The sequence below is a fragment of the Macaca thibetana genome, chromosome 11 (genome assembly GCF_024542745.1).
Source record: "Macaca thibetana thibetana isolate TM-01 chromosome 11, ASM2454274v1, whole genome shotgun sequence".
NCBI lineage: Eukaryota > Metazoa > Chordata > Mammalia > Primates > Cercopithecidae > Macaca > Macaca thibetana.
Genome location: NC_065588.1, coordinates 48255119 through 48268964, shown reverse-complemented (window position 1 = coordinate 48268964; position 13846 = coordinate 48255119). Strand labels below are relative to the sequence as shown.

Genomic DNA, 13846 nt, shown 5'->3' with positions numbered 1-13846 from the left:
TCCAATTCTCTGCCATAGTCCCTGGCTTTCTTCGGGTTAAGTTTGGGTTTGAGAGGAGCCCCTGGCTTGCGCTTGGCTTTGGGGAACTGGGACAGGTAAGTCATAACTGAGTGTTCATCCACATCCGGGTGAATGATTTCTTCAGGAGTGGTGACCTGTGGGACACCCAGCCATCGTCTGCCTGCTGCATGGTTTCTCCTGATTTATCCACAGGCTTCTGTGGGTCTCAGGATTCCCATTCTGGGCACAGACCTGGAGCACAGCTGTCTACCAGGGCTCTCAGGACTTTGCTGTCTTGCCAGTTCTGGTTAAAGTTGGTGATGGGCAAGTAGGGGATCTTGTTCTGAATCCACCCCAGCAGCCTCTGCTTTGGCATCTGCTTCTTGGTATCATTATCCCCTTCATCCTCGCACACAGGCATGGAAATGGAGTAGTGGAGGATCAGCGTCCACACCAGACCCAAGATGAGCTTCAGGTTCCCATCCACAATGGCTTTGCTGTCGATGGACGCGAGCTTGATGCTCTCCTGGTCCAGGAACACGAGCGCCATGGACAGGTTCTCCAGCTGCATCTGGCGAAAGGTGGACCGCTGATGGTACTTGAGGTACATGTGCTTTGGCTGAGCACCTCGAGCAGCGTGATGGGCCACAGCCCGTCGCTCAGGTCAGTGCCAATGCATTTGTTCACACATTTGAGGTGCTCCTTGCACCAGCATGTGAAAGTGTTCTGCTGGATCTTCTTCCATGGCGCGTCCTCTGCCAGATCCTTCGCGGTCACCGGCATGCTGGTGGCGGGGAGAGTGCAATGCCCAACGAACTGCCGGGGACTGGTATTTTGAGGCCCAAGGGCCGGAGGAGCGAGAACCAAAGCGGAGCAGGAGCGGGGTTCGAACTTGCTGCCACTGGAGCCTGCGCGCTGAGCCACCTCTTAATGCTATTCTTAATGATGTTTGAACAAAGGGTTCAGCATTTTCATTCAGCGCTGGGCCTCACAAATTATATAGCTGGTTCTGCACCAGGAAGGGTAAGGAGAAACAACAAGGGAGGAAAACTAGCAGGGCATGAGATGGGCTTTGCTCCACTGAAATTGCAGGGTGGGAGAATTCTATCAGACAAGCTAGGGATTTTTTCTTTTCTTTTTTCTTTTTTCTTTTTTTTTTTTTTTGGTTTTTGAGACAGAGTCTTGCTCTGTTGCCCAGGCTGGAGGCTGGAGTACAGTGGCACGATCACCGCTCAATGCAACCTTGGCCTCCCAGGTTCAAGCAATTTTCCTCCCTCAGCCTCCCAAATAGCTGGGATTACAGGCATGAGCCACCAGGCCTGGCTAATTTTTTGGTATTTTTAGTAGAGATGGGGTTTCACGATGTTGGCCAGACTGGTCTCGAACTCCTGACCTCAAGTGATCCACCCGCCTCGGCCTCCCAAAGTGCTGGGATTACAGGTGTAAGCCACCACACCCAGCCAACCTAGGGATTTTTTAAACAAAAGAAACATGAAAACAGTAGATCAGGGTACCCAAGGAGGAAGAACTGTGGGTCTCCTTTAGGGGAGAAGTGGGACAGATGTCTGTAAATTCCATTTATCCATCTATTCAACACATAGGGGAGATGATCAATTTTGTGGGCAAATGGAGTCTGGGTTTTGCCTGGAGGAAAAGGGAGAAGAAATGACCTCTCTAGGTCTTCTTCAGCTCAGGGCAGAAAGCATGATTGTGTCCTGAAAGAACATAAACCGTGAGACATGGGGCCTGGGTTCCAAGCCTGAATCATTTATCTGGGCCTCAGTTTCCTCCTCTGTACACTGAGGGGTTTCGACCAGACAATCCTGAAGGTCCTTGCCTGTCTTACATGCTCTCTTTTGGCTCTAAGATTCGGGAATACTAGCTGGTCCCAGAACCGGTCACTAGAACTCAGGTAAAAAAGACAGTTTGGCTGGTGCCTAGTTTGGGGAGGATGGGGGTAGCCAGAGCTCTGCCCGGCAACTCAGGAAGAGGCTGGCAGATTCCCAGACTTTGAGCCGCCAAGTCATCTTCCTCTTCCTCTCCAGCTCTTCCAGATCTCCCCATGGGCTTGTCCACTCCCCTCCCACCCCCGCCCTTAGGATGACTCTTCTCAGGATGGAACCTCTTGAGGAAGGGATGCCACATCAGGGTAGCAGAGTCTTAAGGTTGGACGGTGCCCACATGATGGCATGGAGGTGGGTGGGCCTGAAGCCTGGTCTCTGTGGAGAAGCTGTTTCAGCGCTGCCTGCCCGGCAGTTCAGTGAGCTCCGCGTTGCCCTTCCCTGCAGGCTTCCTATAGGCTTTAACTGTCACCCTCCAAATTGGCCTCAGCACTGAGGAAGAGGAGAGTTAGTGGAAAGAGCTCAGACTTGGAGTTGGAACACCTGTGTGTGAGCCTGTTTTCATTCCTGTAGGAAAAGATTGATAATTCCTTCTCTACCACATTCTCAAACTAGGCAAACTATGAGCAAAAGCCCTCAACCAGCCGACTGTAAAACCCACAGGGACACTGGTTTCTGTGGAGGGAGGGGGCAGAGGTGTGGGCTAGGAGGAAGGGCGCTGAACCAGGAGTCAGGAGACCTGAGGCTTGGCCGTACACAGTGGAGGAGCCTCTATTTCCTTGTCTGCTCAAAGACGAATAATACATATTGCTCTTTCTACTACTGGCTACATGAGAGGTTATGATACAGATGAATATAGCCCCCGAAGAGGCTGCAAAGGAGGAGACAGACATTTTGAAAAAAATTGAAAGAATCCCAGATAAGTTTAGAGTAAAATAAATACAACTTTGCAGAAGAGTTTATAATGAGAAGCAACCGTACCCATCCCCAGACCGCGTTGCTAGGGCCAATCCTTGTCTCAAATTTCCAGATACTAGTTTTTTTGACATTTACCTGAACAAACCCTCAGTAATATGTGTACACTGCTGTCTCTAGATTTAAAAGGTTCAGGATTTAGGCCGTTTAGGTTCTCTCTAATTTTTTTTTTTTTTTTTTTTTTTTTTTGGAGACGGGGTCTCACTGTGTATTCTGTCATCCAGGATGGAGTGCAGTGGCGAGGTCCTGGCTCACTGCAGCCTCAAACTCCCTGGCTCAAGTGATCCTCCCACCTCAGCCTCCCAAGTAGCTGGGACTACGGGCATGCACCACCATGCCCAGCTAATTTTTTAATTATTTGTGGAGATGAGGTGTTGCTATGTTGCCCAGCTGGTCTTGAATTCCTGGGCTTAAGTGATCCTCCCACCTTGGCCTCCTCTCCCTCTAATTATTGATCATTATATTTTATTTATTTATTTATTTATTTATTTATTTATTTTGAGACAGAGTCTCGCTCTGTCGCCCAGGCTGGATTGCAGTGGCGCGATCTTGGCTCACTGCAAGCTGTGCCTCCTGGGTTCATGCCATTCTCCTGCCTCAGCCTCCCAAGTAGCTGGTACTATAGGTGCACGCCACCACGCCCAGCAAATTTTTTGTATTTTTAGTAGAGACGGGGTTTCACTGTGTTAGCCAGGATGGTCTCGATCGCCTGACCTCGTGATCCGCCCACCTCGGCCTCCCAAAGTGCAGGGATTACAGGTGTGAGCCACCACGCCCAGCCTATATTATAATTTTATAAATTTAAGTAATATACCCCAACCTCTAGTTCCTATTTACGGCATTAGAAAGTATCTCTTGACTGTACTGATTGAGGATAGTGGCACCTTGCGCTTCCCTGAGCTGCAATGAGGGAAGACATATCAATCACCTAAGGTGAACCATCTTGTTATGGGGGGCGTTCAGCTGAAACTCCTGAAGGTGGAGATGCTCTGACGGCTGTGCTGAGCATTCCAGATGGCATAGGAGTTCCTGGAGGCATCAAGACTTCCCCACTCCAATGAACAGCAAGGCCTGAGTTTGCTTGGATGAGGAAGGGCAGAGTTGACTGGCAAGGGGGTGGGAGCCTGGCAGGCTCTTGGGTGGTGTTGAGAGAACCCTTACTGCCTGGGGAGAGAGTTTGAGGTATTAAGGTGACCATCCCCAGTGTGGACCAGAAAAGGTCCCCAGCATCTAAGAGTAGGTAATGGCCCCGGCTGGGAGAGAATGTTTGGAAGAGGGGCTGCACGTCTGGGAGAGGTCAGAGCCAGCGGGATTTCCTTCAACTCCAGCCACTCCGGCGGGTGGGACCGGATTGCTCATGCTGGACACAGGAATCTGCCTTTGTTTCCAGCTGGAGGGGAAATGCCATAAATCCTGCCCCGTTCCCACCCCTCCAGCATCCGTGCCCAGGCTCTGCCCTTCCCAGGACCAGAGGGCCTGGGACTGAGGGCCCTCAGGTGAGTGCTTATTTCCAGGACCCCCAAATCCACAGGCCTCTGCCCCTTTTCCCCCAAAAGCAGGGCACTGGCATGGATGTAGGAAATAGGGGTTGGGGTATCCAAGGTGGGTCTGGAGTAAATAGGAACAAAGAAGGAGTGAGGTTTAGACCTGTCACAGCTCTCCTTTCCTTTGGAGGCATCAGGGCCCTTCACAGTTAAGGAGGACGCCAAATTCTGAAGGGAGGACTTAAGGGCAGGGCCTGGGCCCCCCTAGCACCCCAACTCCTGCTCCGATAGCTGGACCATGAAACTCCAACCCGTCACACAGGCAATTTTCGGTGCTGAATGGCTGGGGCAATGGATGCAGTGTTGTGGGGCAGACAGGGCAGAGCAGGGCATGGGCCAGGAATCTAGGGAAAAGGGGGCTGTTTTTATTTTTTCCTGGTCAATGAGTGTTTGTGCACCTGTGTGACCAAGTGTATATATGTGTGCCTGCATGCGAGGCCCCGCTACGTGCAGCTGGGTGTTTGCGGACCAATGGGTTGTGCAGATGTCCGAGCCTGTAAGCCCCTTGCTGACGGCTTGTCTGCATGTGTCTGTCTAACCTGCTGGAGTAGACGTTGGCAGGAGCGGGGGTGTTGAGGAGGGCCTAAACCTTGTCCTCAAGCCCTCTCCTTCAGATCTGGGTATTTTCCTCAGCAATGAAAAGGTCTCCCTGAAGGAAAGGTGAGAGAAGAGCAGGTGTAAACTTCTGTGTGAGCTGTGGCCAGTTAGGTCTCTCTCAGTGTGACCAGCTGAGATCTGATAGGGGGAAGGTCCAGACAGGCCAGGGTCCAGGGTAAGGGTGTGGCTGGCTTGGTAGTTGATGTGGTGGGAGATGCATGTGTGGCCCCAACCATTTGGAAAGTGTGACTGCTGGAGAGGGGGCATCCTGTCCAGGTTCCCCAGTATGAAGAAAAGAGGACACAGACCAGTGAGTCCCCAGCTGTCCTCTGTCCTCCCTACATATATGTACTCCCTTGCCTTTTTCTGGCAAGGGGCTTCCTGGGGCATGCCCTGGAATGCCCACTGCCAGTCCATGGATAAGAGCGGCCCCTGAGAGAAGGAGGGAGATGATAAAGGCCCCTCTGAGCATCCAGAACCTTAGAGGAGCCTGAACAAGGGTCTTCCCTATGCACATGTTTTGAGCCTGGGATGGGTCCCATGCTGAGCCAGGGGCTAGGGACACAGACATGGTCCCTGCCCACACGGGAGTGAGTAGGGTTCCCCAGCAGTCCCCACAAGCCTGGCTGACATCCCAGTGTGTGTCGGGAAAGCCAACTCTGCAGTCCCACATATAGGAGCCCTCTGCCTGCCAGGTGGAGGGAGGACATGTACACACTCCGGGAGCAGCTCCTCCAGCCGCCAGCATGTGGTGACGAGGTGGGCTGGGAGTGGGCCTAGGGTGGGGGAGACGTGTGTTTTCATTTCCTGGGCCACCAGAATAGTATCCTAGAATCACAGGGCAGGCCATGCGGCCCCAAGGGCACATCCACCAGCCTCCTCCACGGAGCTGCACCCTGGGCTGTTCCCTCCCCACCTGCTGCTCAGGTACAATCCCAGGCTGCTGTTGACCCACCATGCCCTGACCATGTGCCAGGCGGTGCCTCTCATACCCCTCACTGCTCGGGCTACAGACAGCCCTGGGCGGCAGCGATTATGGTCTCATCTGATGCTACACACGAGGTGACTCAGGTTGGGAGAGGCAGAGCCAGGACTGAAACCCAGGTCTGTCTGACTCCAAAGGCTTTGCGGTGCCTGCATTCTGCATAGCCAGGGACCTCACCGTGGATTTCTTGGCCTCTGCTGACAGGAACTGAGTTCGAAAGCCTCAGGAGCTGTGACGAGGGGGAGGCAGGGATGTTAGAGGAGAGGTTGACTTGGGAGGCACAGGCCAGAGCAACTCCAGGCCTTGAGGCTTCTCTCCCTCTGATCAGCCTGAAGGGATGGAGGAGAGAAGGCTATTGTTAGGAGCTATTAGAGGATTAGAGAGAAATGGCTTGGCCTGAGAGGGGGAGTTGCTAGAGTGAAGTCTGGGGACTCTAACTGCCCTGGAGATGGCCAGGGATTGGAGGGGTGGGTCTTCTCCAAGGCAGAGAGGCTCCCTCTGCTGGAAAACATGCTCCAACCTGGAACCCAGGCATTACTGTGGGTTCCACCAGATGCACCCCGGCCAGAACAGAGGGGCCAAGAGAACCACAGAGGGCTAGTTCCCTGCCCTTGAAGGTACAGTAGTCGCCCCTGAGCAGGTTGGAGGTGGAGGGAGAGGCTCAAAGAATCAGAGGCTCAAAGTTTAATCCTCCCTGGCTGTAAGCAGATGCCACCTGCTGCAGTGGAATGAGCGCAGGCTTTGGAATCTCACAGACTTGAGCTCCAAGCACAGCTTTGCCACTTACCAACTGGTGACATTGAGCAAGTTGCCTAACCTTTATAGCCTCAATTTCCTCCGCCGCAAAATAGGAAGGCTGTGCAGATTAAATAAGAACATGGAGGCCGGGCGTGGTGGCTCACGCCTGTAATCCCAGCACTTTGGGAGGTTGAGGCAGGTGGATCACCTGAGGTCAGGAGTTCAAGACCAGCCAGGCCAACATGGTGAAACCCTGTCTCTACTACAAATACAAAAATTAGCCAGGTGCGATGGCGCACACCTGTAATCCCAGCTACCCGGGAGGTGGAGGTTGCAGTGAGCTGAGATCAAGCCACTGTACTCCAGCCTGGGTGATAGAGATGAGACTCCATCTCAAAAACAAACAAAAAAAAAAAAAAAAAAAAGAAAAAGAAAAAGAAAGAAAGAAGGAAGGAAGGAAGGAAGGAAGGGAAAATGGGCTAGGCGTGGTGGCTCACAACTATAATCCCAGCACTTTGGAAGGCTGAGGTGGGAGGATCGCTTGAGCCCAGGAGTTCAAAACCAGCCTTGGCAACATAGTGAGAATTTATCTCTACAAAAAAAAAAAATTAAAAAGCTATCCAGGTATGGTGGTACATGCTTATAGTCCCAGCTACTCGGGAGGCTGAGGCAGGCGGATTCTTTGAGCTCAGGAGTTCAAGGCTTCAGTGAGCCATGATCACAACTTTGCACTCCAGCCTGAGCAGCAGAACAAGACCCTGTCTCAAAAAAAAAAAAAAAAATAGATACAGATATAGATATAGATAAGGCCAGGTATATATATCTAGATATAGATATAGATAAGGCCAAGTGCTGTGTCATCTCATTCAATTCTTATAACAGCCCTATGATGAACATGTTACTCTTACCTCTATTCTGCACATGACACCTGTGAGGCTCAGAAAGTGTAAGTAACTTGTCCAAGGTCACAGGCCAACTCCCAGGGAGGCATTTTGCCACGATGCTGTTCCACGACTATCGATGTAGCTTCTTTCTCTGTCTATGATGTCCAATGCCAAGGCTGGCTTCCTATGTCATGATTTCAGCAGTGGGTGGGGAGGAAAGAATTCTAGCTCCATCCTGGAGGCCCTGAAGCAGTTTAATCCAATTCACTTCCCTGGGGTTTTTCCTTAATACCTCACCTCTTAATAGTACTTTACAGTTTATGGAACTGTTTCACCCATACTAGCTAGTGGATCCTTCCCATAGTGGATCTTTCCATTTTCTCCATTTAACAGACGTGAAAGCCGAGTCAAGAGAAATTTAAGTGCCTTATTCAGGATCAAACAGGTGGCAGACAGCAGAGTTACCCTTGAAACCCTTCCAGTCCACCAGAGTGGCCTTCAGAGCTCTTCTGGGAGAAATCATGTATCATCTGACCCTATTAGTCATTTTCATCTCAGTGTGTGTGTGTGTGTGTGTGTGTGTGTGTGTGTGTGTCGGGGGTGGGGGGGTTGTGTATTTTCCCTATTCAAAGAGTGGAGTTATTTTTTAATGTTTCAAAATTTGGTAGACATAATTAGAAAGTCAAAACGCTCTGTGCAGAATTCCACGTAATTTATCTAGATACTCTACCCTCAAGGAGATGGTGTATAACTCCCTACTCCGTTAGTGTGGACTTTGTATAAGACTTCCTTCCAAAGACGACAGTGCAGAGAGGGGGGAAAAAGGAACTTTACAGTGGAGAAAACCGACAAACTACATGAGCCAGGTGATTGAGGTCGATATCAAGTGGTAAGTCATGTTCACAGTATATGCCTCCCTTGACATCATGTGAGAAAAACATTACCTCTGTTTGGAATCTTCCCTTCTGAAAACCCAAAGACCCAGTCTTACGTTAATCATAGGAAAAACATGCGACAGGCCAGGCGTGGTGGCTTACACCTGTAATCCCAGCACTTTGAGAGGCCAAGGCAGGCGGATCACTTGAGCTCAGGAGATCGAGACTAGCCTGGGCAACGTGGTAAAACCCCATCTCCGCCGGGCGCGGTGGCCTAAGCCTGTAATCCCAGCACTTTGGGAGGCCGAGACGGGCGGATCACGAGGTCAGGAGATCGAGACCATCCTGGCTAACACGGTGAAACCCCGTCTCTACTAAAAAATACAAAAAACTAGCCGGGCGAGGTGGCGGGCGCCTGTAGTCCCAGCTACTCGGGAGGCTGAGGCAGAAGAATGGCGTAAACCCAGGAGGCGGGGCTTGCAGTGAGCTGAGATCCGGCCACTGCACTCCAGTCCGGGCGACAGAGCGAGACTCTGTCTCAAAAAAAAAAAAAAAAAAAAAAAAAAAAAAAAAACCCATCTCTATCAAACATACACAAACACACACACACACACACCCCAGCAAAAAATCAGACAAACCTCAATTGAGAGACATGCACAAAATACATGACCAAAACGACTCAAAACTGTCAAGATCATGAGAAACAAGGGAAATCTGAGAAACTGTCACAGTCAAGAGGATTCTGGGGAATGTGATGACGAAATGTAACACGGGATTGTGGATAGAATCCTGGGATAGAAAAGGGATATTAGGGCTAGGCGCGGTGGCTCACCCCTGTAATTCCAGCATTTTGGGAGGTCAAGGCAGGCAGATCGCTTAAGGTCAGGAGTTCGAGGCCAGCCTGATCAACATGGTGAAACCCTGTCTCTACTAAAAACACACAAATTAGCCGGGCATGGTGGTGCACGGCTGTAATCCCAGCTACACAAGAGGCTGAGGCAGGAGAATCGTTTGAATCCAGAAGGTGGAGGTTACAGTGAGCCGAGATCACGCCACTGCACTCCAGCCTGGGCAACAAGAGTAAAACTCTGTCTCAAAAAAAAAAAAAAAAAAAAAAAAAAAAAAGTAAAGAAAGGTGAATAAATCTGTTTAGTCCTTTTCTGGAGAACACTACTGTGTTCTTTCCAGGGATGCTCCAGTACCACATTGGGGGTTAGCATTAAAAGCCTGGAGGCCACACTGGATGGCTAGATCGCAATCTTGAGTTCTGCCAGTGTCTAGCTGTGGGACTAGGCAGTTCCTTAGCTTCTCTGTGCCTCATGTCCTCAAAAATAAAATCCTCAGGATTACTGGGAGGGTTAAATGTGTTACTATAAATAGTAAGCACCTTCTAAGTAGTTGCTATCATTATTATAAACATACAAGCAAATATATTTACATAACAAAAGTGCTGAGAAAAATATCCAAAACCTGTAAAAAAGGCCAAAAAAAAAAAAAAAAAAAAAAAGCTAGTGCCCTTTCAAAGATATTTTAGATCATTGGCTAATAACCCCACCTATGGGTCAGCTAGGGGAAGTTAACTTTGTTTGACATGCTATTAATATTTACTCTTGATAAGGACCCCGGCTCTCTAGAAGGACAGATTAACCTGTTAAAGATTGATAAGTGGCAAATTATTGTGGTCTAGTAGAAAAAAATAAAAATGGTTATGGCTTTATTGCCAGGTGTGAATTAACTTTTTGCAATCTTATTCCAGCATTCATTTTTTCACTGATTGTCAATAATGGCTTTTCATTTCTTTTTTTGATCCATCCTGCTGATTCACTCATTAAGTAGTTAAATAAATCTTGGTACTCACTATATATTTGTCTTAGTCATGTTTATCTTCGTGAAAATTTTACTTTGGCAAATAATAATATGCCGTATACACTGTTCCACTCCTTAGTTATTTTTACTTTATATATCTTGATGGTAGTTTCGTATCAGAATATAAACAGCCTCCTTAGTCTTATTTTGGAAACACTGTAGCGTATGCACTGTAAGGGTAGACAGCAATTACATCCATAACCAATCTAGCCAGTCCCTTACTGATGGACACTTCGGGTGTTTCCACTCTTTCACTCTTGCAAACAATGCTGGAATGAATGACCTTGTATGTATAAAGGTTGAGAGCAGATTTACTTAGGCAGAGTAGGATGGGGAGGCCGGAGACACTCCGGAGGGGAAAGAAGCCCGGGGAGGGGCCTGATTACCTGTTCCCAGCCTGTCCTATCCCATCTTCCCCTACTTCTGTGCCATTCTGGCCTCTTCCTCCTGTTTCCTCTTCTCTATCCTGAGCTCCTGGTATCGCCAGAGAGGAAGGGCCAGACTTTGATGTCCCGCAGGACTGGGCTTTGGCCAGCACCGGGGGGGTGATGAGGATGCCTTGGAGAGGAGGATCTTGGGGACTTGGGGCCTGGGGCTGGTGCTATCCCTGGGCTGTAGCCACTGAAGGCACTTGCTCAATATGCCCTGAGGGCTCTGGTAGGGGACAAAGACCCACGGGGAACTCTGGGGACTCTCTGGTGGGGACTGGGGAACCAGAGGAGGGGGCGGGGCAGTGCCTAGCAACTCTGGCACGGACTTGCTTCGGGTGCCCAGGGAAGGTGGGTGGTCAGGGCACAGAGTGTGGCAGGCAGTGGTGACGAAGGGACTGGCCAGGCTGGTTGTGGCAGTCACAAAGTGGTCCAGAACACCTCCCTCCTGAGGAGACAGGGCAAAGGGGAGGCTCAAGGTAGCCCGCAGCCGCTCTAGGAGTGAAGGGGCAACCTGGGCCTGGGCCTGGGCCTGAGCCACGAGCCCGGACAAGGCCGGCCACTCGGGCTGGTAGTGCTGGCTAAGCTGCTCCACTTGGGGCCTTCTCAGCAGCTGCCGAATCCTCCACACGGTGTCGAAACTGTCAGTCAGCACTGCCCATTCCAGGGCCGTCTTGCCCCGAACAGGGTCCACTGCTGTCAGGTCAGCACCTGGGAAGGGGCACAGGGGGTGACATGGGGCAGGATAGGGGTTGGTGATTTGCGGAAGGGCAGATTCTTTAGGAGCAAGACTGATGTGGGTTACATTCAAAGCCATGGAGTCCCATCCCATTGAAGGTGGAATCGGGAGGCCAGTGTTGCAACCTGCTGTTTAAGATTAAGACACTTAGGTCCAGAGAGGGGAAAAGACTTCAGAGAGACCTATTGTGGGGCTCCACCTGGGGCAGAATAGGGATCTCCTCAGTCCAAGGAGCTGGGCAGAGCAGGAGTACAAGCTGCCCAGGACAGGCAGAGGCCTCAGCGGCACCCTCTGGGGCAGGTGGGTGGGGATGGTCAGCTGGTTCCCTCTCCTGGTTCTTCTTTTCTCACCATCTCCCTCTCCTATCTTGGGGTTGTGGGGAAGCAGTCACTCTGAGGTGAAGGAAAGGGTGTAGAGCGCCCTCCTTTTTCCTATACTCCTTTTCCATTCCAAACCCATTGAGGTGGGTGGGGAAGGGAAAAGTGGAGGCAGGGATCCCCCAGAGTGACCAACAGAGGAAAGCCCCACTGCGGGGAAGAAGGGCCCCCAAACAACTCCACGGACAATGTGGACTTCACCACACCTCCCCCTGAACGACCCCACAGAGCCACAGGCCTCGACGACTCTTGCCTGGGTCCCCTGGAAGCCTGGCTTGTCAGAGTTGGAGGTCATCCCAGGGAAAGCTAACACCCTCACAATACTGGTGAGGCCCAGAGAGAGGGAAGCCACTCAGCTAGGAACAGGGGCTGGTTCCAGGTGCCAGCCTTTTCTCATGTTAAGTTTTCCAGCTGGGCTAGTTTCCCCTCCCACACTTTCCTTCCTGGGACCTCCGCACGCAATGTCTGAGCTATCAATAACAGGACTTGGTTGATTGTACGAAGCCCAAAGCATGCTCCCCACCTCTAGGAAGATGAACTAGATTGATCCCCCATCTCCACCTCTCTCCTCTCTGCAAAGAATCACAGCTGACTTAGTGTCTGGTGGGCAGGCTTGGAGGAGGGACTGGAGGCCACACACCCCGGTACAGGTCCCACACACCTGCCATGAGGAGGGTGGCCACGCACTCACAGCGGTTCCGCATGGCAGCCTTCATTAACGCCGTGAGCCCCCGCTGGTCCCGGCGTTCCAGGTCCAGGCCGGCGTAGTAGTTGAGCAGGAGACTCACCAGAGGCACGTGGCCTGCAGGGCAGCAAGGGCAAGCTTGGTCCCCAGGAAAGGGGGTGATGAAGCTGCCAACCCACCCTCCACCCAGCACGACAGAGCCTGGTGGAGAACATCGTGCAACAAGGGTGGGACTGAGGCCCTGTCTGCATCAAAAGGGGGGCTGTCGGAAGTGGGGTATAGCAGCCTCACACCTGCTTGGGCAGCCAACATGAGGGCCGTGTCTCCTCCTTTGTCCTGCTGGTTCACATCAAGGAAAGGACATTGACTGAGCAGGGCCACAATACTCTGGAAGCCGCGGTAGCACGCGACCATGAGGCCTGTCTGAGGGAGGGGCAGCTCAGATCCCCTGCTTTCCCCCTGAGCCTCCCCAGGGCCCCTTGTGCCCTCTAAACCCACATCTGTCCCAGAGTCTTCCCCAACCCCTGTAAAGACCCACCCTCAACCATTCCCTTCCTCCTAAGGACTGCGGGGGGTATTGCCCCTGAACCCCTCTCAGGAAGCCAGGCCAGGACGGTGTGGTGGGGACGCAGAGATGCCCCCAGCTGTCCTGGAAAGCCAGGACATCTCACCCTCCCATTGTTGTCCACCTGGGTGGCCTCCTCTGGGGAGACCCCGCCATCCAGTATGGCTTGGAGTTGAGTGGGATCATTGTGGACACAGGCCCAATACAGGGCCCCCAGCCTGCAGCCTGGGGTGGAGGTGTCCTTGCCCGGGCAGGGCAGTGCCTCAGACATGTCCAGTCCTCTCTTGTGCAATGTCAGCTCTTTCTCTTCCAGGCAGGGGACAAGAAGGTGGGTCCCCCCTCTCATGCAGCTGGCATCTAAAACGCAGAATGGAGAGGAGTAGTGAGTGTCTCCCTGGATCCTAGGGAGGGGACTCAGCAGCTGTGAAGTGCACAGCCCCCTCCCAGGGAAAACATTCACCCCAGCAGGGATCTCGCCCCATCCACCCTGAAAAAGGACAAGCACTGGGCCAGGAGCCCTAAGCAGGCAGGGTTCACTCTAGGTCAGCACCCCAGTGAGACTCACGGAGAGAGGGTCGTCCTGTTTTCTTACTTGGGATTCGGAGGGTATCTATGAGGCAGTCAACGCGGGGCACAGCCCAGGCTCCGCGGAACACAATCACCGGGTCTCCGAATGCCCCGAGGTGGACTATCCCTCCCCAGGAAGCAACGCAGGTAACAGATGGCTGGACTTTCAGAAAGAGCTGC

The 13846-nt window shown here is 51.8% G+C and overlaps 1 protein-coding gene across 1 annotated transcript; it reads right to left on the bottom strand.

Moving 5' to 3' along the window:
• Nucleotides 1-10601: 10601 nt before the first annotated feature.
• On the bottom strand, nucleotides 10602-13269 carry ANKRD33 (ankyrin repeat domain 33). The gene is given in 6 exon segments (XM_050748798.1): nucleotides 10602-11444; nucleotides 11539-11583; nucleotides 11586-11600; nucleotides 12511-12651; nucleotides 12828-12953; nucleotides 13206-13269. Coding segments are annotated over 5 exon segments (1044 nt in total). The 5' UTR covers nucleotides 12949-12953; nucleotides 13206-13269; the 3' UTR covers nucleotides 10602-10722.
• Between the last annotated feature and the right edge of the window lie 577 nt (nucleotides 13270-13846).